The following is a 27,209-nucleotide window of genomic DNA, read 5'->3' as shown; positions in this document are numbered from 1 at the left end:
AGGACAAGTGAAATGCACCCAAGAGTTAAAAGATTAAAAGCAGAAACAAAATGATAAATCTGATCGGATGTTAGACATTTTCGGGTGAGTGAGTAGGAGGCCTATGTGGGAGCTCCTGATCAATCACAACGAATAATACTTCGAAGCAAACTCATTTTGGACACTCATCTGAAAGAAAATTAACAAACTGCTGTTTCATAATCAGGATAACCGTAGTGTCAAAAGGATCACCTTGTTTGGCATTGCTGCTCAATGAATGTGAGAATAGCTCAGTTAGTCGTATCTTCACCTTTTCACTACCTTGCTCTGGGTTTATTTATTGTTCGATTCAAATCAGGCTGAAATCATGTTTCAGCAATTACACTATTGTGCAGCATAAGAACAACAACAAATTCCTATGTGGTCTTTTCTGAGAGTTTGCCACTTGGCCAATATCATAGCAATGTACCTACTTCCAATGTTGATTAATTTAGAGGTAGATATGAAGTACAAATTAATTAATTGCATATATTTTGAGATTACATAAGTGTGTTAAGTAAAATGTCGAGGTTATTTTAAGCAAATGAAAGATATAATGGAGGATGTATATAGTGGGGGCTTGTTGGGCCAAATGGCCCCGTACATGCGCTTCAACTTGCATTCTCTTTCTTGTTAAAAAGGTCAATATCAAAGCTCGGTAAAGACCGGTTTGAGAGGTTTGAATTCATATGTCTTTCTTTTAAGAAGACAGTAATCTGATCAGACATATTTGTAAATTTTGCCTCCTTAAAGTTCTAAATGATGCAACTAAAGAATTTTCTTTCTAAGTTATTACCTATTTTGATTTTTTTTTTGTTTTTAAATGGGCTTTCAATATGTCTATCTTTATCTTTCATGAAAACTTGGAGAAAGGTTGAATTGATAATCTGGAAAACAAATGCCAATGCATCATTGCTGGTCTCTGTGTGTGTGTGTGTGTGTGTGTGTGTGTGTGTGTGTGTGTGTGTGTGTGTGTGTGTGTGTGTGTGTGTGTGTGTCTTTAGTACACTCTCACAGTGCGGCCATGCAGCCGTGGCCATGCTCTACCCATTTTCGTGGCAACACACCTATGTTCCTGTTCTGCCTGTGTCCATGCTGGACATCGCCTGCTCACCCACACCGTTCCTGTTGGGCGTGCTGAGCAATGCCTTACCACGCCTTCGGGAATTGCCCCTGGAGGAGGTAAGTCTTCCCAAATTTGTGTCAATACTTTTCCAAGGACTGCACCTGTGTCTGCTGGTCGAGGTTTACTTTCATTCTCAACCTTTACATATCGAGGATTTCTTTCGTATTGTTAATGCAACTGAGAGAGGAGGTTAAAGTTGATATTGTTGTGCAAAATCGTTAATTTTAATGATACTTCAACATACGACCATATATCTAATATATAAAGCTCTTTCTAACCACTGACTGATATTAAAGATCGATACCTTCCGGGTGATGTAGAAAGCTGAAATTGTGTGTGCCGATGGACATCGAAGCCAGTCTACTGGAAAAAAAATATAATCACAGAATGGTCGGACAACATCCATGAATGAAAATATAAATAAATGAAAAAAATGCAGGTAAGTGACCTGAGACAATGGGGAAGCATGGTAATTTTGTGTGCCAACAAACATCGAAGCCAATATCTTCTTCTTCTTCTTCTTTTGGCTAGCTCCCGTTAGGGGTCGCCACAGCGGATCAACCGTCTAATTCGTTTTGTTGTCTGCATAATGATTTGGCATAGGTTTTTACACCGGATGCCCTTCCTGACACAACCCTGGTCGCCTCTTACGACACACAGGGATATGGTACACCTATTCTAACCGGGGCATACACCGGGCCCAGTACAACTGGTACTCATTTCGCCGACCTCGGAAGGATGGCAGACTGAGTCAACCCCCTGGTGTTTTCGACTTGGTGTATATATATATATATATATATATATATATATATATATATATATATATATATATATATATATATATATATATATATATATCTATATATATATATATATCTATATATATATATATCTACATATATATATATATATATATATATATATATATATATATATATATATATATATATATATATCTATATATATATATCTATATATATATCTATATATATATCTATATATATCTATATATATATATCTATATATATATATATCTATATATATCTATATATATCTATATATATATAAATTCAGTGTCCCAACGGGGCTTGAACTCAGGACCTTTTGGGTCCCAAGCCACTGCCCTAACCACTGCGCCAACACCAGGCTTTCACATTGAAGCCAATATATCAGGGAAAAATCACAGAACCATCGGAAAACATCTGTAAATGAAAATAAAAATAGATGAAAATAAATAAATGAAAAATCAAATGCAGGAGAGCAACTCGAGACAATGGAGAAGATCGGTTCATATGCTGACACAATGTGTAAGCACCCCCCACTAATATATTGTTACAGCCACGGGTACCAATATATTGTTACCAAACACAAACAAGGGTACCCAACAGATCATTCGGGGGGGGGGGGGAAAGAAACCGTCTTGCTCACCAAGGAGAAGACGTCCGTCAAACAAAAACGTCCTGAAATGTGTGAGCGTGCCTTGTCTGTTGCCAGAACCCAGCCTTGCTGTGCACCCGCTCACAAACAGACTTGAACGCCAGAAGACGTCACCCCCAAGAAACAGGTACGCCAAGAACGACCGTCTGACTGGAACCGACGAAGCAACCATCTGACTGGAACAATGAAGCGACCGTCTCACTGGAACAACAAAGCAGCCATCTGACTGGAACTGATGAAGCAGCCGTCTGACTGGAACTGTGACACGTCCATCTGACTGGAATGCCGAAGCGGCCGTCTGACTGGAACTGACAAAGCAGCCATCTGACTGGAACTATGACACGTCCGTCTGACTGGAACGGCGAAGCAGCCGTCTGACTGGAACACTGAAGCGGCCGTCTGAACTGCAACCAGCTATTGCCAACTGACTCACAAACTGACTCGTCGACTGACCCACCAACTCACTCGTTGTCAACTGCCTGGAAAAGCCGTCTGACTTGCACTGACGACCAACCCGCACGCGCACGCCAGAACGGACCTGAGGGGGTTTAATCCCCGTTTGTCCTCGGAAGAGCCGGATCTGCGACCACCGCACACAATTAACTTTGTGGTATGGTGGGTTGCTTTAGAACCACGAACGCCACCCAGTTAACCACAATTTCCAGTGTCCACCATCTAATTATGCCGTTTAATTTGAGGTCACATGGTTACCTGAATGGGAAGCCCGTCCTCAGCAAAGCACCAATCTTAATTTGATTAGATCTTAATTATGGCGGCCGAGCGTCTAACCTCTGGCGCGTGACGAATATTACTGCTCAAGTCGTGTGGTAATTACCTCCCCAGTCTATCGAGGTTCGGACAGTGCTGTATCAATGGAAGGAAAGGACAAGCACGGACAGGTTGGAACGTCAACAAATTATTCATTAATAAGAAAATAAAAAAATAAAAAGAACTTTTTATTGACGTGAAGTAAAAATAAATAAATTCCAAATCAATCAAAATGATCGCAAGCAAATAAATAATTAATCAGGCAAATCAATCAAAGTGACAGGAAAAGAGACAAAGAGCAGATGCTTATCGGGGATTGACTTACTTCACAACCAAACACAGATAAGGGAACCCAGCAGATCATTCGGGGGAGGGGGGGGGGAAACCGTCTTGCTCACCAAGGAGAAGACGTCCGTCAAACAAAAACGTCCTGAAATGTGTGAGCATGCCTTGTCCGTTGCCAGAACCCAGCCTTGCTGTGCACCCACTCACAAACAGGCTTGAACGCCAGAAGACGTCACCCCAAAGAAACAGGTACGCCAAGAACGACCGTCTGACTGAAACCGATGAAGCAACCGTCTGACTGGAACGACGAAGCAGCCATCTGACTGGAACTGACGAAGCAGCCATCTGACTGGAACTATGACACGTCCGTCTGACTGGAACGCCGAAGCGGCCGTCTGACTGGAACTGACGAAGCAGCCGTCTCACTGGAACTATGACACGTCCGTCTGACTGGAATGCCAAAGCAGCCATCTGACTGGAACTGACGAAGCAGTCGTCTCACTGGAACTATGACACGTCGATCTGACTGGAACGACGGAGCAGCCGTCTGACTGGAACCGACGAAGCAGCCGTCTGACTGGAACGACGAAGCGGCCGTCTGAACTGCAACCAGCTATCACCAACTGACTCACAAACTGACTCGTCGACTGACCCGCCAACTCACTTGTTGTCGACTGCCTGGAAAAGCCGTCTGACTTGCAATGACGACCAACCCGCACGCGCACGCCAGAACGGACCTCTCCCTCTTTTTATTGCCGCCCTCTCTCGGCGGCACAGACTCCCCCCAAATACACCCCTCCCCATTTGCTCACCGTTACCATGACAACCCACACGTTCCATGGTTATTCCTCGCTTACGAGGCCATGTCTGTGGTGCTGGACGAACGGCAAAAAGCAACCATTTGTCAGAATTACCAAACACAAACGTGAAGCACTCATAAAACGTCAACAACAATTGTTACCTCACTGTTCAGCCCGACATGAACAGGAGCCAGTTAGCGTCCATAGAGTTGCGGAATGGGGTGTCAAACTTTGATGGAAAAAGGCTGGTTTCGGCGTCCGTGAAAGAAACAGGTGTCAACGTCGCTGGAAAAAGTCGGGCGTCGGTGAAAGAAACGGCGATCTCACATGCATGAATGTGTCTGTCGTAAAGAGAAAAAGCTTCCCATAAGAGAGGGGATCTATTCTTTAGCTTCTCAAAGCATCACATTTACAATCCCACCAGACATGGGGATGGGTCTATCCTGAAAATGCATTTAGGGAAATAACTATCTGAGGACCTGGATGTTGGTATACATTCATCGGATCGGATTCTGAAATCCGTAACAACATGTATATATATATATATATATATATATATATATATATATATATATATATATATATATATATATATATATATATATATATACTTATGTCATCACTATTATAATACCAAGCTTGCACACTAAAAACTCGGCTCGCCGTCACACGATCGCTATGAAATTGCTGTGGCACTTAGCGGACATGCCGACAATGTTTGGGAAGTCTTGGCGTTCCATAGTACCACTTGCATTTTGCACAATGCATAGTTTTGTCATTCCCCATGCACGGTCTGTCGTCTGCTACCAGCTATGTTGTACTGCTATGCCGTGCATATGCACGGGTATCGCTAGTATATATATATATATATATGTATATATATATATATATATATATATATATATATATATATATATATATATATATATATGTAATATACACACACAGTCGGACCCCGACACTCGCGGACCTTGCATATTTGCGGCTAACAAAATGCGACATGTTTCTACATTTGTGGCTCTGTACATCGCATATTTGTGGTTTTTCTTGTGGGTGCAAAATTTTTTTCCAGCAACCACGAATAAACGCGGGTCTAAAACCATCTTTCTCGAGCCATGCAGAAACCATCCCCCACCACTTCCCCCCACAAATAATGGTCACACTACCCACCCATCGACCATCTACCCACAACCCCCGCACGGCTACTTATATATAAAAATGTCCTGGGTTTCATTCTTTTGCGCTCATTGTTCAATCATGGGTCTTAAACTTATGAGTGGTGCAAGAGATGAGTCTGCTCCCAAGAGCAGAAAAAAATTGACGAGCTTGACGCATAAAGTGGAGCTGCTTGACCGACCACAAAGGGGTAAGAGTGCAGCATCTATGGGTAGGTACTCCAGTGTGAACGAGTCTTACTGTACACTACATAAAGAAGAATGAGACGGACATTCGCAGAAGTGTCATAGTGAGCGCTGACGTGCACATCAAATCAATGGACAAGGCATTGAATGTTTGGGTACATGACAATGTCAGGAGAAATGTGCCTTCAAGCAGACCAGTGATTCATGAAAAGGCAAAGCACCTCTCTCTCTCTCTCTCTCTCTCTCTCTCTCTCTCTCTCTCTCTCTCTCTCTCTCTCTCTCTCTCTCGCTCTCTCGCTCTCTCTCTCGCTCTCTCGCTCTCTCTCTCGCTCTCTCTCTCGCTCTCTCTCTCGCTCTCTCTCTCGCTCTCTCTCTCGCTCTCTCTCTCGCTCTCTCTCTCGCTCTCTCTCTCGCTCTCTCTCTCGCTCTCTCTCTCGCGCTCTCTCTCTCGCTCTCTCTCTCGCTCTCTCTCTCGCTCTCTCTCTCGCTCTCTCTCTCGCTCTCTCTCTCGCTCTCTCTCTCGCTCTCTCTCTCGCTCTCTCTCTCGCTCTCTCTCTCGCTCTCTCTCTCTCTCGCTCTCTCTCTCTCTCGCTCTCTCTCGCTCTCTCTCTCGCTCTCTCTCTCGCTCTCTCTCTCGCTCTCTCTCTCGCTCTCTCTCTCGCTCTCTCTCTCGCTCACTATCACTCTCGCTCTCTCTCGCTCTCTCTCGCTCTCACACATTTTTGCCTTTTATAGGTATAGATAATACATGGGTCAGTGTTCAGCTGCCCTGACACCACCCCACTGCTTTACATCCATTGGCTGGACAGCTGGCCTGACTCCACCCCAATAAAATCATGTGCCACCATTGCTTGAAGCAGCACATAACAGCAGACCTCAGGGCTTAAGCCTAGTGTTAGTACATAGGCCATTGTAATTGGAATGATCCCAGGTATAAAACCACTGTATTATTTTATGCACATAAGCCATGCGCATGTTTTTGCTTCATGTATGTACACCGGGTTCTTGTACACCGCTCCTTTCAAATTCCATATCTAGGTGATGCATAACGTCATCGCCGGGCGCTGAAGGGAGTACTCGGTTTTTACTCTGTTTGTGTTTGTTTTCTTTCTTGTTTGTTTGTCCGGGTGATATCTCAGCGATCCTTTGAGCTCTGAAGCTGAAATTTGGGGACAAAAGTGAAGATGTGCTTTTGCAGAAAGTCTTTGTTATTTTTTGATTAATCAATTAATTGATTAATTACTTAATCATCATTGATTTATTAATTACTTATTTATTTTATTTCTCATCCTGGCAATATCTCAGGCACCTTTTGAGCGAGGAAGCTGATATTTGGACATAACAGTGACCAAGTGATTTGGCTATAAAGTGAGTTTTTGATTTATTGATTAATCAATTAATCGATTAATTATTCACTTTTTAAATTAATTACTTAATTTTCAAAAAGTTACAGATTCGGATGAAAGAGTGGTGGTTTAGGTATGGTATTTGGCAATTGATTGAGAAATTAATTATTTTATGATTATTATTTATTTCGTTTAAGTATCCAATTAATCAATTATATTACACTGCTACCTCCCAATTCTGACTCCAGGTGCTGCAAGGCGACATCGCCGGAAGTTGCTTGCTGGAGGATTTGTATTTTATTTAATTGGCATTGGGGCGGTGTGCTTTGAATGTACTGCTACTTGTTTTTATTATTTTTATCCTTTTCGGCACCGAACATGCCATTATACACCACCCAAATAAGCAAACATTCATTGGGTCCGGTCGAGGACACGTATTGCAATGCAATTCTCGCTCTTGTTTATTTGCCCATGACTGATTCTTCTGTCATCTACAGTCTGTGTTTATCCATGTCCATGCATTTGCTTTGAAAGTTTATCTGTCTGTGCAATCAGCCAGATATGCACAGGTGGCTCGCTTTGTCTGTGTTGGAAAATGTGCATGGAATGATGGGCACGCTTCAGTAAGTGTAAGATATTATCGTTAAATCAATAATTCAGTGACCAGAGGCTAGTGCCAGGTTGTTGAGTTTGTGTCAGTTTGACTATTTCTGCTCATCGCTCAGCACGTATCTCTTGATCCAAGGATATAAAGGGATGCAACCAGGGTCTCAATGAAGATGTTCATTTTTGAAATATAAACAGCTAAATTAGGCTGGATGCTTGAATAAACTTTTGGGGGCATTTTCATCAGGTAATGTATTTATTATGTACACACAAAGGTTTGGACCTTTTCCTCCAATGATTGTACACAGGGGAGGGCAGAGGGGATCTAAATTTCCTAAATTGTTGCATATGTAATAAATAGCTGGCCCCTATAGGCTTTATCTGTGATATAGCTTGATATAGACCTTTTCTTTGATATCAAAGCTTGATATAGACCAATTAATGCTATGCTACTGCATGACTTGCAATGGAATATTGGACTATCTCAAGGCTATTGTCAATCTGTCAGTGGACAAGTTTAATAACAGATTTTGCTCTGACACACCGATGAAGAGCAAATGCTCTTGACACCAGCTGCACATCACTTCCTGCAGTGGTCAACATACTCTTATTGGCTTAAGCATTTTAGTTAAGGTCAACAGCTGGTATTTGTAATGCATCATATTTGCATTACACATTGCATAAATTGCAAAGGACCACACATTAATGAGAGGACATCTGCTAAATGATAATAGGTTGCAGTTTTTGAAGTACACCTGTCCTGCTGTGACATCCCCAGCTTTGTCGCCACAAGTTAGTCTGAAGGATAATACACGTTTGGACATTTTTTTTTCCTCTCTCTGAGAAATACTCAACTAGTGAACAAAGCCAAGCTGTTAGCCACAACAAGCCAAGCTCTCCTGAAGTTTCAGTGAAGTTTTTGACATTTTCGTAATTGTTTCCCGTGTACGGCTGGTGATGGAGGGCCGTGGAGGAGTGTTGTGGACAGAGCATAGCACCAGCTCAGTACCAGTCAGCCTCACCCCGAATGAATGGATTTTGAGGAAGAACGAGTAAAACTTCTGCATGTCCCAATGTATTGGAAGCAGCTTGGATAAAAACCTGTCTTTTTAATGCTTGTTTCTACTTTACTACTACTTTGGGATATATCCTTCTTCCTTTACAGTCTACTTACATTACAGTCTATTCAGAGAGCCGACAGGATGGCATAGAGGTACGGACACTCGCTTCTAAGCTGTCTAGCCTGGGTTTGAATCGCGACCCAGATATAAATTGTCATCCTGGTGTTTCACAGGCAGGGTGATGCATCAATTTGTGTGCCATCCTTCGGATGAACTTTTGAACTGGTGTCCCATCTGCTCGCACTCATTGGTGGACGTTAAAGATCCCACGGTGTCCTTTGCGAAGAGTCGGTGAACTATCGCCAGCATCATGACCAAATTCCAAATTCCTGCCCTAACCAGCAGAGGGCATTGCATCAGTGGCACAGCCATGCCCTCAGCCAATAATGCCATGCCACAGCCTTGAGCTGTGGTACATACAGACAAAGAACAGTATATGAATTTTTTTTAATGGTGAATGGGATTTTAGGTGACACTGCATTTTTCATGATAGTCTTTTCATGATCATTCTGAGTTGCCTTGATACCATTAGTAGTTAACCGAGAGTTAACAGCTCGTTATCCATGACATTATAGCTGTTTTCATGAAATGTTATATGCAGATTTAATGTTGGTAATCTTCATTATTCATCATGAGGTCAGTTTATATTGAGTGCAGTCGATATTTCAGAAGGCCCATGTAAAATTCCCAAATTGTATTTTGTACATTGTGTGTCTAAAAGTGTTGATGTACGAGATTACACAATTAATATCGCTTTCACTTATTATGTTTTTTTTATGAGTTACAAAAATTAATTTCTAATCATAGATCATACATACACCAAAATATAACTTGATCAAATTGAGTAGGAACACAACAGTATTGCTATGTGACTTGCTACTGCTCATGGGGATATGAGAATTTTTTTAGGGGGATGGTTACAGATTTGCCAGAATGATGGCTACATTGCCCAAATGTACCCTTCGCTGGCACGCAGATGTACTCCGGGAAGTGTTGTCACTTCCCCAAAGCTCAGTGGCAGGTGAGGTGTGTGTGTGTGTGTGTGTGTGTGTGTGTGTGTGTGTGTGTGTGTGTGTGTGTGTGTGTGTGTGTGTGTGTGTTTGCTTCACTACAACCCATAGAACAAGTCAAAAAAAAAAAATCACAACCCAATACAACTGTTTCGAAATGACGTCATGAACATCATATCGAAAAGCCCTTTGTGCAATGCGCTGCACGTGCGTTTTCAGGAAACCCCTCCGCCCAGCACAATGCCAGCCATAATAAGCCAGCCATTGTGTGGGGTGATTCCCTCTTTTGTCTTTTTCAACACTTTTGAGCAAACTAAAGAAACAAACTAAGGGAAGTTTCAAAATGGTTAACTCAGATAGCTCTTATGGGACAGGAACAGCAGACAAACAAACATCTGAAACCTCTTCAATGAACCACTGCTAAGAAGTCCTGAGACATCACAGAGCTTCTCCTGAAGGCTGGTGAGAGCACACCTGCTCATAAAGTCATGGAAGGTTTCTGTGGAAGTAACATGACCTTCTGTAGACATAATCCGGCAACACGAACAGCGATCAGCAAGTCCTTGAGAATCCTTCTGATCAGATCTTCAGTTGTCCCAGGGCCCTGTGCACCTTCTTTGCCCAACCATAACATGCTGATGATTGCCCGACCATCAGCCATTTGTGTTTCTGCATATGCATGATTGCGTAAGCACATTAAAGGAAGGAATTACGTCATTTTGAAAGTGCTTGAGGTCTGGCGAAGCCTCGGGAGTCGGGCAAACCCTCACTTGCAGATGTATAAATTCCATGTTTATCATATTTTTACTATTATTTTAATCCCAAAAGGATTACGATTGATAATTGCAAAATAGTAAAACATATGACAATTCATGTGAATTTTTACATCACAGGCCATCATCATTCTGTCATCTTGCGATATTTTATCATCTCACAATATTTTGTCCTGATGTTTTTATGCCAGAATTATAAAAGCAATGCTGGCTGTTGGGGGTGGGGGGGATTCCCCCCAACCACCACTGCCCCCCCCCACATCTTACACCCTTGCTACTGCTGTGAAATGAAAAGGGGAGCAATAAAGAGGCAAAATACAAGCAAACTTACATCTTGTATATCAACATCAAAAGAGATTTAGAAACAAAATATGAAATTATGAAGACTCACAAGTTTCCTGTGCCTACACAGGATTCAAAACAGGGTAGGGATTAAGGTGGCAAAAATGCAATGGTGTCTTCTGTTATTGAGCCGGCAAGTTGGTAGCAACAATTCACATTTATTGACACATCTAATGCAATTTAAATGCTCTAATGGTGGTGAGGTACTCCATTTGAAATTGTTTGTTCAGTACATGTCGCTTTTTGATGCCTGGGGTCCATCATAAAATTTTGTATTGGTGTCAAAGCCAGTGACCAATTGTAAATTAATAGTAGGATAAGGGTGAGAGGAAGACACCTGCAACAGTAGAAGTCATTATATAATATAGAGAAGGTCCCACTTCTGTGTACATGGACATGTGGATCCATTCATTGAAATGACAAAAACTCACTGCTCATTCTTGGCTACAGCTTGACACAAGCGTGACCATGCACATACATATGCACATACACATACAGGTGAACGTGGAAGATGTCACACATGAAACTAAAACAGCAAATAATACAGCTCCAATGATTGCAAAAAAACGAAAGAAAAATATAAAGCAAAATATTGTTACGAATTCTGGTCCGCCTGGCGTGCGATCGGCCACGTAACTCGAATCGCGACCGCGTCACCCACCGGAACGGTCAATTCAGTCGTGACCCTCCCGGAACAACGCCGGGAGCTAGTCACGGGTGGGTCTTTCGACCTCGCCACAATCGTGCCAATTGGCCACCCACGCAGGATAGGGTTGTTCGCCAAATTTGACCTACCTAAGTACCTGCCCGAGTAGTTAACCGGGCGATCGTACCTCGCCGCAGGCAGGCCTAGGACACGAACCGCTTAAGCGGTACATTCCGTGCTACAGGGATAACCGAGCGGTGTTATCGCCGACCTCGACGGTTCCGATTCTTCTTTACTCGGGTGTTCAAAACCCACTACTCATTCCACGATGCAAGATGGCATTTCAATGGGGTGAAAGGAGGACGAGACGAACGGGATACATTGCACACAAGGACATTTATTATTGCAAGCACATATTACACACACACACACACAACACAAGCAAGGAATCATGCACGTATTTACAAGCAAGGCAAATCGAAATGAAACACGGATACAGGCAAGAAAGCAATGAAAGCAATACTACCGACTATAATTATTAGTAATATACAGGCACTTACACAGGTCTACTTATAGGGACACGGTGCCACAGCAGTCATACAAAAGCAAAAGAAATGGAAAGAAAAGACCCCCTCACAGACAAGGGGGGTCAGGCTGGACCACTTGGGTCTTTATGACACGGGACTTGGGAGACCGAATGGGTCCCGCGAGACCGTAGCAGGTTACCTGCCCCCTCGAGGGGCGACGGTCAGCGAGCCCTCTCCCGCACTTTCCTCTCGTGCGCGCCTCAACCCGGGACCACTGCTCGCAACCCTCACGACTTGGCGCCCAGAGGGAGAGACGAGCCTTCGACGATCCAGAGCCTGAAGAGTCCAAACACGACGATCCAGGGCCCGAATAATCCAATCACGAAGATCCAGGCGAAGAAAAGGAGAGCTCAAACACGACGTCCACCATGAGAGAGGAAGAATCCAACATGATGATCCAGGCAGGAGAGACGAAGAATCCAACACGATAATCCAGGCAGGAGAGAGAGAGGCCGAGCCCACGTGCGGTCCGCCCTATATAGCGTGGGGCTCCGCCCCTTCACTTCACCCCCTTTTTGGCTCCGCCTCTCCTCAAGCCTTTTCGAGAAGCCCCTCGAAAAGGGGCGTCTCCTCCTCACAGTCGCCTCGCACCCCGTATCCACCAATCGCCAGCGAGCTCTCGCAGCCTCTCCCATCAGCCCAGGCGCCACAAAAATGGCGGGAAAACTCGCACGCCGTTGTAGGCCTTTCACAGGGCCTCCGTTTGAAGTCTTTGAACGGTCCAAAATAACGATAGAACAGAAAACCGGCTATCTCAACGAGTCGCAGCCCGATGAATCACACGAATTCCTTTTAAACAATGGTGGGGAACTATCTGCACATAAACTTAGCGTCATAACTGATCTAAGGACCCTTTATGGTGTATTGCGAATTTCCACAGCTGTAACAATATCAACCGATATACTGTATACTAACAACTGGGAGAACGACAAAAGAGCAGGAAGGTTTGAGGGGGGGGGGGAGAGTTGGATAGATTGGGCATAGACAAAGAAGGCTCATTGGAATGCCCAGCAAGATGTCAGCTCAACTGGAATGGAGAACAAATCATTATTAATGCCCAAGACCAGGGACACTACACCAATGGCTTGAAGATGTCAGGACTGAGTCAATAGGACAAGTGTAGGTTCTGCAAGGGAGAAACAGAAAATACGAGACATCTCCTATCAGGATGTAAAAAACTCATGTCAGAACAACTGTACATCTAAAGGCACAACAGGCTTTGTGGAATAATCCACTGACACATCAGCAAAACCTGAATATCCCAGTCCCAGAAAACTTATTGAAACATGAAGAAAAGCGATAATTGAGAACAAGGAAGTAACGCTCACATACGACCTGATGATCCCATCAAGCGTGAACAAAGAAAACAAAAAATTGTGACCGTATATAGTACTTCAGTATGAAAAAAAATTAAAACAGCTTTGCTAATTGAGGTGTCAATTCCCAGCGATTTCGGCCTAAATAACGTAGAAATCAAGAAAATGACCAAATACCAAGACCTTACAAATGAAGTGAAAAGATCCTGGAATCTGAAGAGCGCTGAAATAGTTCCACAGTAGTAATTAGAACAACGGGAATGAGGAAGAAGAACCTTACAGAGATCTTAAACACCATCCCTGGGAATATTAATACAAACAAACTGCAGTTGGAAGCTGTCCAGGGCTCATTGACAATCCTGAAAAGAGCCCTCGAAAAAGAAACTTTGAAAACAACAAAACCTTACAGCTCAGTTAATGAATTGTGACCCCTGCCCCCTCCCCTTACCAAAACGAAAGTGGATATTTCAAGACCTGGGCGGACTCAGTTCCACCTTCTGAACATGCATATGGAGATAACAACCAACAACACGTATCTGTTTTTTTTCATTTCTGTTCCTCACAATTGTATCACACAAACGTCACAGCTTGGTCCATGAATCGTGACCCCTTACCGAAATGAACGTGGATACGTTGAACCCACCCTGGGAGGACTCAATTCCACATTCTGAAACCTGCATATGTAGAGACCAATGAAAGACACACACACATGGTGGTGAATATTGAGAGACCTGGTCAGTCTCTGTTTCACCTCCTGAAACCCACCCATCACATCACATGTGGAGATAGCAGGCAACAATAGCAATGTGCTTGTACACACACACACACACACACACACACACACACACACACACACACACACACACACACACACACACACACACACACACACACACACACACACACACACACACGTCTGACAATTCTATTTATTTATTGTTCAGTATTGGCTATTCCTACAATATAATTTGAAGGATTACTGCAAATGATGTTAATTTCACAACATCCTTTATTTAACTTTAATTAAATTGTGAAACCTCAAAACATAGTTCCCTTACCTAAAGTAAGAACTCCTCTTCTTCTTCTTTTGGCTGCTCCCATTCGGGGTCGCCACAGCGGATCATCCATATGATCCGCATAGTGATTTGGCACATTTTTTACACCAGATGCCCTTCCTGACGCAACCCTGGTCGCCTCTTACGACACAGGGATCTGGTACACCTATTTTTAACCGGGGTATACACCGGCCCAGTACACTGGTACTCATTTCGCCGACCTCGGAAGGATGACAGGCTGAGTCAACCCCCTGGTGTATTAATTCAGTGGCTCAACGGGGCTTGAACTCAGGACCTTTTGGATCCTAAGCCGCTGCCCTAACCACTGCGCCAACACCAGGCTTTAAAGTAAGAACCTTAACCTGAAAACAATTGAATGGTTTCCATACTGCACGGATCATCAGCTGGGCACCGTTCTTCCTCGAGGTTTCGATCCTTTCAGCCCAGAACCTCTCCAAACAGTGGATGCACAACCTTGGTCAAGGATCCACATCAATAGATTCACAACTTCAGTTGATCCACAACCAAGGTTGCGTGTAGGCTGTCAGTCAACCCATCCAAACACACGCACACACACACACACACACACACACACACACACACACACACACACACACACACACACACACACACACACACACACACACACACACACACACACACACACACACCCTTCTTTACTTTCACTTTTGCTGAGAGGTGCCATGAAGATATTGGCATAATGATGCGAGCATCAGCTTTCTCGGCAGAAGAGCCTGGCTATAAAGTTGCCGCTGCGGATCTCAAGCAGATGAAAAGCTGGCGTCTCCAAATCTACAGCAGAAGAAAAAACTCTTGGACCTTGCAGTGTGCGAAATAACTTGTGGGAAATCTGTTATTGTCAGAACATTAACAAAAGAGTGCAAAAAATATGTGGCGTTTCAATGAAGTTTTTTTTTTTTCTTTTTCCTTTGCAAAATGACATTTCAAGAGGACTGAAATGCAAAGAATGTTTTTTACGCCACGGCTCTGGTGGTGATACTGATTTGAAGTGTGTGAAGGAAAGAGTTAAGCCGATGGGATGATGGAGCTGCTGTTGCTGGATTGTTGGCTGTGCTGTACTTGGCTCGTATACTTTATCCGTGCTCCATCTTAGGTTGCAGTAGTTAGTTTAAAAATGCACTGGCCTCTCAAACCTGCCTGGAAAATGACGAGTAGCAGATCCAAGCTCTCTGAAGGTTTCATATTGGTGTGCGTGTATGTGTGTGTGTGATGTCAAAGGTAGTTGGATAATATTTCTTGCATTACTTTAAATGGAATGGGTTAGAGTAAAACAAAATCTTCAGCTTGTACGATATAATTGAACATTCTACTGTATAATTTGGCTGCATTTTAATTTTAATTTTTTTTTGCCATCAGTCATTTTCTGTAAAGCTTATTTGCAAACTAGGTGCTGTGAAAAAGCACTTTTTACAGCCTTTTACCTTTCATATGGTCATGACACATGTGGTTTGATTTACTGAGAGCATGCTGGCAACTTGCCCAAAAGAACCCTGACTACAACTCAAATCTAAGTAGTTCCTTTGCTCACCTTGCCTCTACCTTGTCTTGGGGAGCCTGGTAAGCTGCCCATCAAACCTGGAATGTTGCTAAATCCAACTACTGCAGACAGTGTTGCCTGTGTGGCACATACACTATATATTTGATGTATGCAAAAAAGGTATCTGTACATTTTGCATACACAGTACAAAGAGCTGAATGTCCCCCCCCCCCACCCTGTACCTTATGTGTCCAACACAATTCACTTCCCCCCACCTTTTCCCCATCTTAAGGGCCATACTCAGGGCTATAGCCTGAAAGTAGAGGAGAGGTCTGGCAGTAATAAGGCAGGGGTCTTTCAGTTAGACAATAATTATTAATGGATGGAATGGTATCCCTAGAAAGGTAGTGGCAGCAGAAAGAGCAGCTCGGGATAACTTGGATTTAGCTACCTGGCAGCATTGGAGATAGAGGGATACAGGGATATTGGCAGGACCAATTGTAGGTAGCTTGTGTAAGTAGGTGGTATTGTTGCAGTGCAGACATGATTGGCCAAATGGCCTCCTCCTTTGTTAAAGTTCCTTGTATATCCTTGTGTCCTATTTTTGCTCCACCCCAAAATTATCCATTCTCCCTAATATACTATATCCTGCTTCCTTCCCTCCATTTTCCATTTCCTCTTGTTTTTGTTTTTTGTTTTAATTTGCAATCTTTCATCTACATACATAAAATGTAGACAGTTTCAAAAGGAGCTTCCTAATCTCTTTCAAGTATTTCGCCTGTTCATAAAACAAGTTTCACATTTGCTTTTGAAAAGCGGACAGTTACCAGACATACAATTATACCTCGAGGAAATGTTTTTTTGTGCTCAAGGGCTCCTCTACTTGTCTTGTAGGTGCTGCTGGTGGACCTCTGTTCCGGTCGCTTCATTCGTCAGGTGGGAGAGGATATCTTGTATTTGCAGGAATATTCTGCCTTTAGGCCTGCCTGGTTAATGTAGTAAGAGTGAAAGTTAATTGTAGGAGAAAAATAATTGTGCATCAATTTTGCAAAGCCTCTTCAGAATTGAAATGTGATTCCTTTTTGAACTGGTCATTATAAATGTTAAATGGTGGGACATGGACAATGAGTTTTGTTTTTTTAATGATCAAAACAAACATAAAATGTGATTTAGGATGGTGGTTTGAGAAGTGAGAAGTACCATGATAACATTGGTATTTAAAAGACAAAAACTTTTTTTGGAAAATGGGGATAGAACAGGACATAAAATGGAGATAGAAACAAGAATAGGAAGTGAGAATGCAAGTAAACACAAAAGAAGGAAGAGGAAAATACATTAAAGTCAGCAAAAGCAGATTAAATTAATAGATTACGCACATAATTAGTACCCTGTTGTAGGTTTACCAATAAATGCGAAATATCACACAAAGCACATTGATTAGGTGGCGATGAATCACCAAAGTTCCGGTGGAAACGTAATGCTAATTAGCTGAGGGCGAGTTGGGGGGGGGGGTGGGGGTGTGGTTCATGATGACTCAACTGACTGGTATAGTTGTCACACAAAGTTAAGCCATCATATTCAAAATAGATATAAAGTTCAGACAAATTGGTTTCCATTTCCTGAATAATTCTAAGTGTGCAGAGCAATATCGTATTGGCTAGTTCAAAATCCTGAGTCGAGAATGCAGTTTAGCTCACCTTCGTGCAATGAAGGCCACATTCATCAGGTCAACCAATCCCATTCTTTGGAGATAGAAATAATTTGTTTGAACTTTATTTCTATTTTGAATATGATGGCTTGATTGTGTGACAACTATACCAGTCAGTTGAGTCATCATGAAAAAGACCACCCCCCCCCCCCAACTCACCCCCGGCTAATTAGCATTATGTTTCTGCTGGTACTTTGGTGATTCATCTCCGCCGAATCATTATTCATGATGGTTAATTTTTACTGACTCAAAGTGCGTTGATTGATTACATGGCCAAAGACAATTCAAGCAGAATTATGACGGCACTCAGTAGAGCGCATACCTCCGCCAGGCTGAACAGTTTACGTCTTGTATCCCACTGACAGTCCGGATCTGGATCCAGACTTGAACCAAAATCGAATCAGCTTGTTCTTATCACCTAACCAACTCATCCACCAAGTTTTGTCATAATCTGTCCACAATGTTTTGAAATACCATGCTATGCAATGTTTTTGGCCCTGTCTCTCTATTCGTCTATTGTGAAGAATTACTTTTAAATTTCCACTTTCAGGATCTCGATCCTCACTAAAATCGAATCAATTTGTCCTCGTCACACACCCGACCTGTCCAAGTTTTGTCTGAGTCCGGCAATAAACTTTTGAGATATCCTGCTTAGAGGCAGACAAACAGGGGTGAAAACGAAACCTCCATCCACTTTCGGTACTGGAGGTAATTACAATTGGCCATGGATATAGATATCACCAGGGGTTACCAAGGACAGCAAACCTTAAGGGGAAGCGATGAGCCATGCATTGTAGCCTCAATTTTGGACACGTTTCAGCCTTAAGACTTTGTCATGTGGCCAAATCTGCTTAAAATACAGAGCTTGCCTCCACATGTCTACCGTACACTTTTGAGCTAAAGTACCATTTGCATAAATCAACACGACTGTGTTGATCAACAGAGATATCGAAATAATTGATATCCTTCAACCCTTAGAAGAATAGTGTGCAAGCCAGCATTTTAAGCTTCAGGTTTGGATGTGTTTTTTTCCTTAATGTTTGACAACTTGACAGGTTCAATGGCCATACATCCTTGGAGCTGTTTGGTAGTATTGAGGTTGGCAGCATTGCCAACCAGAATCTCAAGTTGGACAATCAATGTTGGGCACCTGTACCTTTCTACCTGGGTGGCATCAGCCTCAGTATTTTACTTCGCTGTTCCTCACAGTTCTAAGGATATGTCTTGATAGAAGATTATTGGAAAGGTTGTAATTTTCCACTGTCTTTATGCATTGCACCAAAAATAAGACTTCACATTGTTTTTGTTTCTAAATCAGGAAGTAATTCTGAAACTTGAAGGAAAGTTCCTATCATTTATCCTGAGATTTAATCACAATCTATAAGAATCTCAGTAGATCTCAATAAGAAGTTGAAATAAGTGAATGGCTGACTAACGTTTATTGGTGTAACGTTTCACAATCCAAAGTAACCATCGCACACGACTTAATTTGTGTGGTAATTCATTTTACTGGCTATTAAAGACTTTTTTATTTTTTTATTTTCCTTCTTCTGCTTTGCTGATCCTTTCCCCCTCAGCTCTTTATTTCAGGCAAAGCTTTGAAATCTTCATTGTCATTGCTGTCAAAGTAATGATTGCTTTCTCAACATTTTCTCAATTCTTTCCCTTCCTATCCTCAGATGGATGATGAAGACTCAATCTTGCCACGAAAGCTTCAAGCAGCACTTGTCCAGGTGTTGGAGCAACGTAGTGAGCTCGTGTTGGCTGAATCTGATAGTGAGGATGACACAGGTAAATTAGCATTGCCTTTATAAGGCACTGGGTTAATGGACAGGGCCTTGTAAAGACTGCAATGAAAAGTTTTTATGAGTGAGAATGAACTGGAATTTGAATTGGCTATTATACCTTATTACTAAAGGTGATAAATAAAGATAGTTTGTAAACTTTATGTTATTATGAAAAGCTTATTCACATGGTTGGGACTTTGGATGTGATAGATGAAAGATGTCAGCTCTTCAGATGTTCAGCATATAACACATTAATGGTACCTTTGGAAATCTATTTAAAATTTAAATATGAATGTTCTGCTTGAAATTGTTATAAACTCACGACAGCATGAGAGATAAGACCTGAGTATTATCACTCTTTTTTTTTGTTATTTAGAGGTTATATCCCAAGGTGCCACATAATATAATACACAGCCACCAATATAATTATAAGGAGAGGCAGATTGATGACCTGCAATTTGCAATTGATTATATATGCGTCTGTTAAATGGAACACATCTTTCAACTAGAAGGGCACTCGGTGGAGTGCATACCTTCTCCACGTAATGCCTGATCCACGAGAACATATCGGGCCCAATACATTTTTGGAATATCATGCTATACAGTACTATATCGTTTTTGGCCCTTTCTCTCAATGGTGAAGAATCGCTTTTAAAATTAAATAAATCTAGTATCCAGATCCGGATTCGGATCTTCACCAAAATTGAATCGATTCTTCCTTGTCACACACCCAACGTGTCCACCAAGTTTCATCTGAATCCATCCACAACTTTGTGAGATATCCTGTACACAAACAAACAGACAGACAGAAAGGGGTGAAAACATAACTTCATTCACCTTCTGTGGCAGAGGTAATTATGGAAAATCTCAGTCTCATATTGTCGCTCTGGAAGTATCGTCAAACTAACTCAACAATCCATATCTTGATGGAGTGCTGCTCTCCCCTCTGGGCTGGCTCCCCCCTGCTTCACATCTTCATCAGCTTGATGCTATGGAAACCAAAGCCTATAGGATTATTGGAATCTCCCACGATGAAGCTTAGTCTATAGGTCAATCACTTTGCCATCGCAGACAGGTTGGTGGTCTCTCTGTCTTCTACCACCTCCTTTCTGGTCTTGCACCCTCTGCTCTTTCCGTGCTTTGTCCCCCCCCCCACCCCCAGGTTTCTACAGAGTGCACGCAGTCCACCATCAACCCCCCTTCTGGTTAAATCATCTAAATCCAGGATCACTGCTCACCTCCACTCATTCGTTCCTCTTATTCCCACTTGTGGAACCAACTTCCACATCATCTTCAATTTCATTCTTTCCTCCATGTCTTCAAGGCAGCTGTTCACTACCATCTCAGATCATCCCCAATCCAAAATCATAATCTTTTCTACCTTCGTTAACCCCTGCCATACCTCACCCCAATCCCTCATCCATCTAAATTTCCAGTTTTCCCTCCTGAGAAGGAGGAGAGAGCAAACGAAACAAAGAGAAAAGGGTGCAAGACCAGAAAGGAGGTGGTAGTCAGCCACTGGAAGAGGTTAAATCTCTTTAAGTTCAAGGCCATACCATCACCCATGACCTCTCCTGGGCTAACCACATAGCAAAGCTTATATGCAAAGCCAGCTACAGAACGGGCGTCTTCCGTTGAGCCAATTTTTACCTTGGAAAATCAGAGCCACTTGTCGTCTACAAGGCCTTTGTCCATAGCTCAATGTAGTCCTGCTCCGACAAATGGGCTGGTGTCCCAGCATCATGTCTCTTTTTCCTGGATTCTGAGGAATCTAAAACTCTCAATACTATTGTAATCTCCCACGACAAGACCAAAGCACAAGGCCTGTTGCTTTCATATTGCAGGCAGGTCTTCCGATTCTGGGTCGACTTCCAGTTCTGGGTCGACTTCCAGTTCTGGGTTTGGAGCGACGGCAGCTTCTCTCAGGGGTCTCTGCCGACTTTCTCAAAGTTAAGTTTCCAGTCATTATTTGTCACGTTTTAACTGTTTATTTTCTCACCTACATGCTTAGTGGGTGTTCCTAGTTCAGTTTTGTTTCAAAAATCATGCGATTTTGTGAGTTTTCTTCGATCTTGTCTTATCGGGCTCCTTGAAGCCTACCCGTCCTTCCCGTCTCGGTGTTCAATCGTTTTATTTGTATTCTCTCCCTATTACCATCAATTCCTATTTTCCCCACTTTTCCCAACATCCCCCATCTATCTCTCCCAACAACATACTGTTTTGGTTCACGAAAAAATATTTTTCACGAAAAAATAAGTGACCACTATATTCGCTATTGGTGTGTGTTGGGTAGTCGATCCAGTCGAAAAAAAAAAAAAAAACTTTTTTTTTTGAGATTTGTTCTACCCTTATTATAATAAGATAATTATCAGTATTTAAAATGGCGATTTCAGTTAATACAATGGCGATTTCGATGAAACTTGGTTGGTAGGTTCATACCATGACCTAGTTGTGTGCAAATGAGAACCGTTGCTCTGGACACCACCGTTGCCTAGCAACGGGACTGAAATTTTTGAAAAGTCATAAAAAAATTATTTTTTCGAAAATCAAAAATCGGGCCATGAGCGATGTGGGCAGTACATTCAGCCATATTGTCAAAAATTTCCAGCCGGATGCTATGAAAACTGTCGGAGAAGATAGACTTTGAATGAACCCTCGTCGAAAACAATAAAAAAAAATGAAGTTCGTTATATCTCAGAGACTATGAGTCAGATATACATGAAACTGGTATGGTAGGTTCATGGTATGTCCTAGTTATGTGTGAGAAAGAACCGTTGCTATGGACCCCTCCGTTGCCTAGCAACGGCCGACTACCCATTTCCACCTACCGGCTTGTCTGTCTGTCTGTCTGTCCCGAGCATAGCTCCGTGGGTTTTGATCCGATCCTGATAAAATTTTGGTGGGAGGTTTATATCATGATGTAGTTGTTTTCCTGAGAATGGGCATGGTGCGCCCATTATGGGCGGAGCCACGCCCAAAAACGTGTTTTTAGGGGGTAGCCGATTTCAATTTGCATCTTCTCCGAGCTTTTTCGAATCTGACAGGGGTTTCAGTATTTGGTTAGCCCAATGGCACCTGCATAGCCCCACAGAGCTCGATTTTTCATTTTCATCCCTAGGTCAAGGTCACGAACTTAGAAAATTGCGAATTTTGACATAAAAATCCATCTTCTCCGAGGGGTTTGTCGAATCTAGCAGGAGTTTCGGGATTTGATTAGCCCAATGGCACCTGCATAGCCCCACGGAGTTTGGTTTTTCATTTTCGTCCCAAAGTCAAGGTCACAAGGTCACGAACTTAGAAAATTGCGAATTTTGATGTAAAAATCCATCTTCTCCGAGGGGGTTTGTCGAATCTGGCAGGGGTTTCGGTATTTGGTTAGCCATATGGCACCTGCATAGACCAACGCAGCTCGATTTTTCATTTTCCTCACAAGGTCAGGAACTTAGAAAATTGCGAATTTTGACATAAAAATCATACGACCGCCCAAACTTTGAGAGCTAGGATGACAATATTTTTCTATGCATAATCTTGAGGTCATTCCTCACCTAAAGTCTTGAAACAATTTTTCTCTATCTCGAACACCTTGCCCGTGGCGCCCCCTTCAAGTTTGTTTTTACGCTGATTTCATCAAAGTCTGGATAATCCGAGGAGTGCGAAATTCCATATAGCCTATATGACGTTATATTGTTCCTGGAATGTTCCAGAGGAAGTTTTGCACCAAAGTCATAATCCTTGACCTTTGACCTTTAAAGTTCACAAAGGTCAAATTTTCAAAGTTGTGGGAATCGAACCGGGTTTTCGACCTTGACGAACTAACTCCAATAAGCTATAGCATGTATCCTGTTTCCTTATTTTAATGTCCACAACATTGTTTTGTGACCTTTAAAGGTTATGCAAAGGTCAAATTTTGAAAGTTGTTGAACGAAACCGGGTTTTCGACATTTTGCAGCTAATAACCTGTTACTCGTACCACATCATGTTGATCATTTTTATAACTTGGTCAAACATGATCACATTGTCTCATCCTTGACTTCTGAAACAATCTACATCATCAAATCCCGCTCGTGAAGCATCGTCATCTTCAGACTTGTCTTGTGTTAAATTAAAGAAAAATTAACAAAGAACAACCCTTTCTTCCCCCATACCCACGAGTACCGATCCTTATTCTTCTTCTTCTTCATCCTGCCGGCACACCATCTTTATTGTATTTGAGCTGACCCACTCTCACCATTACCTTCATGATTTCTTCCGACCACCTTCCATTCTCCAATCTTATGTAATCTTTAAAAATCCATCAAAAAAAATAATTCCTTGTATCCTTCCTCACTATACACCTCCTGTAACCACGTGTCTCTCTACCCTCTTCCTGTTACTTTTCGTTGATCCATCAGCTTCACTCTGTGTTTACCGTTCCAAATTCACCATACACCTCCACAATTTTATTTCAACCCTTTCTTTTCCGAAACTAACGCAATCCTTATTAAAAAAATAATAATAAGAAGAAGAAGAATAAATAAATTCACTTTCAACAATACACCTCCCGTAACCACGTGATCTGTTTCCACCCTCTGCGTTTACCGATCCAAATTCACTATTCACCTCACGATCTTTTCTTAAACCTTTCCTTCACCTAATGTTGTGCAATCTCGATCAAAAAATAATAATGATAGAAATAAAAGCGATCTCTTATAATGGTTCATCTTCCTCTTTCACACGTGTGGTTCTCATTACTGCATCATAATTCACCACTCTTTTTTTCCATTTCAACAGACTACTCTCAATTTGACCTTTCCTTCATACGTTATCCAAAAAATCTAACTGTTACAGCGTTTCTTCTCTCCATTCTCTTAATTCGCCTTTATTGCATCCAACAAGAAATGTCTTTTGTCACATTTCCAAACTAAAAATTAAAAAACCCAGTTTGCGATGAATGTTCACTTTCCATCAATCATCATCTTTCTCCAACTTCAGTGCCAGTTCACCCCTCTCACCCCTCCCTCTCAAATAAACCATCACACTCTTCTCCCTCCAAGTCTCCCTCTCACCTTTCTCCCTCAACTCTCCCCACTCATCCTTCCCCCACCATTCTCCCCCCTGACTCACCCTTCTCAAAGTTGCCCCCCTTCTCATCTACAAAGCTGCCTCCTTCCCCTGCCCTCTCTCCTCTATCTCATCAATCTACCTCCGCAAATTCTCAACTGCCTACTGCCCGCTCTCTTATTACTCCCCACTGTACCTCAACCCAGCACCACAGAGCCATTTCTCCTCCTCATCTGGCCCCCTCCCTAAGCTCTTCTGCACCCCCCCCCCCCTCTTTCCACAACTCTCCTTCCCTCCCCACCCCCCTCCCTTTTCCTACCCTCCCCTCTTCTCCCCTACACCCAAAGTCTCCTCCCGTTCCTCTTCATTAACAGTGTGGACCTCAAATATCCGGGGCCTTCGCTCAAACCTGACAGATCTTTCCACACAGGTTGCTACTGACAAACCAGACATAATCTGCCAAACAGAAACTTTCCTCCCTCAAGACGTCCCTGATTCCCAAGTATCTCTCCCTGGTTACTCCCTGCTCCGGGATGACAGACCTGAGCCTCGTCCTGGTGGAGGAGTTGTCTCTTCATCAAAGACTATTCCTCACTCTCCATGCACTGCCCTCACTCCCCCACACCCCCAGGAATATATCTGGCTACAGCTACCCCTCCACTCCCACCTCATGTTTATTTGTGTACTGTACCGTCCACCAAACAGTGATGACTCCATCTACACCTCACTATGTGAAAACATGGACCAACTTCTATCCTCTCATCCCAACTTTCTCTTCCTCATATGTGGTGACTTCAATTGTCATCATGCCAGTTGGCTCGGAGTGGGTACCTCTCTCACCTGTCATGGCAATTCAGCAAAAGCTTTCGGCGACTCATTAGGACTGACCATTGGTCAATTCCTGACCCGGATCTCAACCAATGGTACTCTATCTCTTCTTGATCTGATTTTGATAAATTTCCCTGAAAATATCTGCTGTTCTTCCTCCACTTCAACCGGTTCTTCTGGCCACGTGCTTGTCAAAGTAAACATCTCTCTGGCGGTTATTAGAGAACCATCTCAGCACCGTCGAGTCTGGCATTTCACTCAGGCTTACTGGCAAGGCCTCCAAGCAACCATCAAACTTCTAGACTGGTCTTCCATCGCTAGGTTCTCCAACATCACCTCATCCTGGGAATTCTTTCAAAGAAACTTGCTCTCTCTCATGCACAGATTTATCCCTCTCGTCATCAGTTGTCCTACCCTTCCTCCCGCCCATGGTTCACTGAAGCTTGTGGCGAGGCAGTTGTCCTGAAACAACTTGCCTTTGCCTCATGGAAAGCAAACCCAACTGAGGGTAATCTCAGTTCCTTCCATAAACCTGGGGAACAAGTGTGTATCCACCCTCAGGAGAGCCAGAAAACAATATCTTTCTAAGCTCAAGTCTGAACTCTCAAATTTCTCTCCCTCCTCCAAATCCTGGTGGCATCTAATCAAATCTGTTTCTGGTGTATGCTCCCCTTCCATCCCTCCCTAACCTCAAATGGCAGCACTGCTGATACTGCACATGAAAAGGCTGAATGCCTAAACTCAGTGTTTGCATCTAAATCTTGTGTCCGAAACACATCGCTTTCTGTACCCACCTCACCCAGTCGCACCCAACTGTCCTTTGACTCTGTGTCCTTTTCTTCTGACAAAGTGGAGTGTTTGCTGTCAAACCTCGAGTCAGATTCTGCAACCGATCCAGACGGCATCAGCCCACGTGTTCTAAAAACCTGCTCCTCTGCTCTTGCTCACCTTCTCTCTGTTCTCTTCACCCTCTCATTTACTCAATACAAGGTCATCTGCAATCTGCTTGGAAATCAGCAAACGTTACCGCCCTGCAGAAAAAAAAACAGATCCCTGCAATTACAGACGAATCAGCCTTCTCCCAATCATCATCAAGGTTATGGAATCCGTCATCGCTTCAGACATTAAATTCTTCCTCTTCTCCAATGGCTTGATTTCCGATCAACAACTTGGTTTCAGACCAGGTCACTCTACCCTGGATATGCTACTTCTGCTCTCCCAACAACGGATGGAGGTACTCAATGCCAGACATGAAATCAGAGCCATATCCCTGGACATATCACATGCTTTTGACACGGTCTGGCACCCTGCCCTGTTTACCAAAATCTCTTCCTTTTGGTATCCAGGGCCATCTCCACTCATGGCTCACAGACTTCCTCTCCTGTCGCAGCCAACGTGTGGCCCTAAATAGAGTTCTTTCATCCCCTCTTCCTGTCCAGGCTGGAGTTCCTCAAAGCACCGTTCTGGGCCCTGTTCTTTTTCTGGTCTTCATCAATGATCTCTCCGACTCTCTGGAAAATCCTCTTTATCCCTTTGCTGATGACTCCACTCTCTGCCGTACCATCGCTCATCCTTCAGACCGGCAAGCAGCAGCCTCTTCACTCTCTGCATATCTGGATAAAATCACAAACTGGTCCAACATGTAGAACATGTCTTTCAATCCTGACAAATCTCACACTCTCACTTTGTCTTTCCGAAAGGACCGTTTAGAACCCCCCCCCCCAACCTCC

At 42.9% G+C, this 27,209-nt stretch overlaps 1 protein-coding gene across 2 annotated transcripts in view; it reads left to right on the top strand.

Moving 5' to 3' along the window:
• Positions 1-27,209, top strand: part of LOC147024422 (DENN domain-containing protein 2B-like) — a 252,398-nt gene that overhangs the window by 194,492 nt on the left and 30,697 nt on the right. For both annotated transcript variants that reach the window (XM_085884333.1, XM_085884331.1), the window contains exons 14-16: positions 1,023-1,200; positions 17,011-17,052; positions 19,504-19,615. In XM_085884333.1, the coding sequence (XP_085740459.1) occupies positions 1,023-1,200; positions 17,011-17,052; positions 19,504-19,615 (332 nt within the window). The remainder of the gene's footprint in view (positions 1-1,022; positions 1,201-17,010; positions 17,053-19,503; positions 19,616-27,209) is intronic.

Source organism: Eptatretus burgeri, chromosome 6 (genome assembly GCF_056783735.1).
Source record: "Eptatretus burgeri isolate ZD-2024b chromosome 6, Ebu_testis_v1, whole genome shotgun sequence".
Taxonomy (NCBI): Eukaryota; Metazoa; Chordata; class Myxini; order Myxiniformes; family Myxinidae; genus Eptatretus; species Eptatretus burgeri.
The sequence above is the reverse complement of the archived record's forward strand: the minus strand, read 5'-3'. Positions and strand labels throughout refer to the sequence as shown.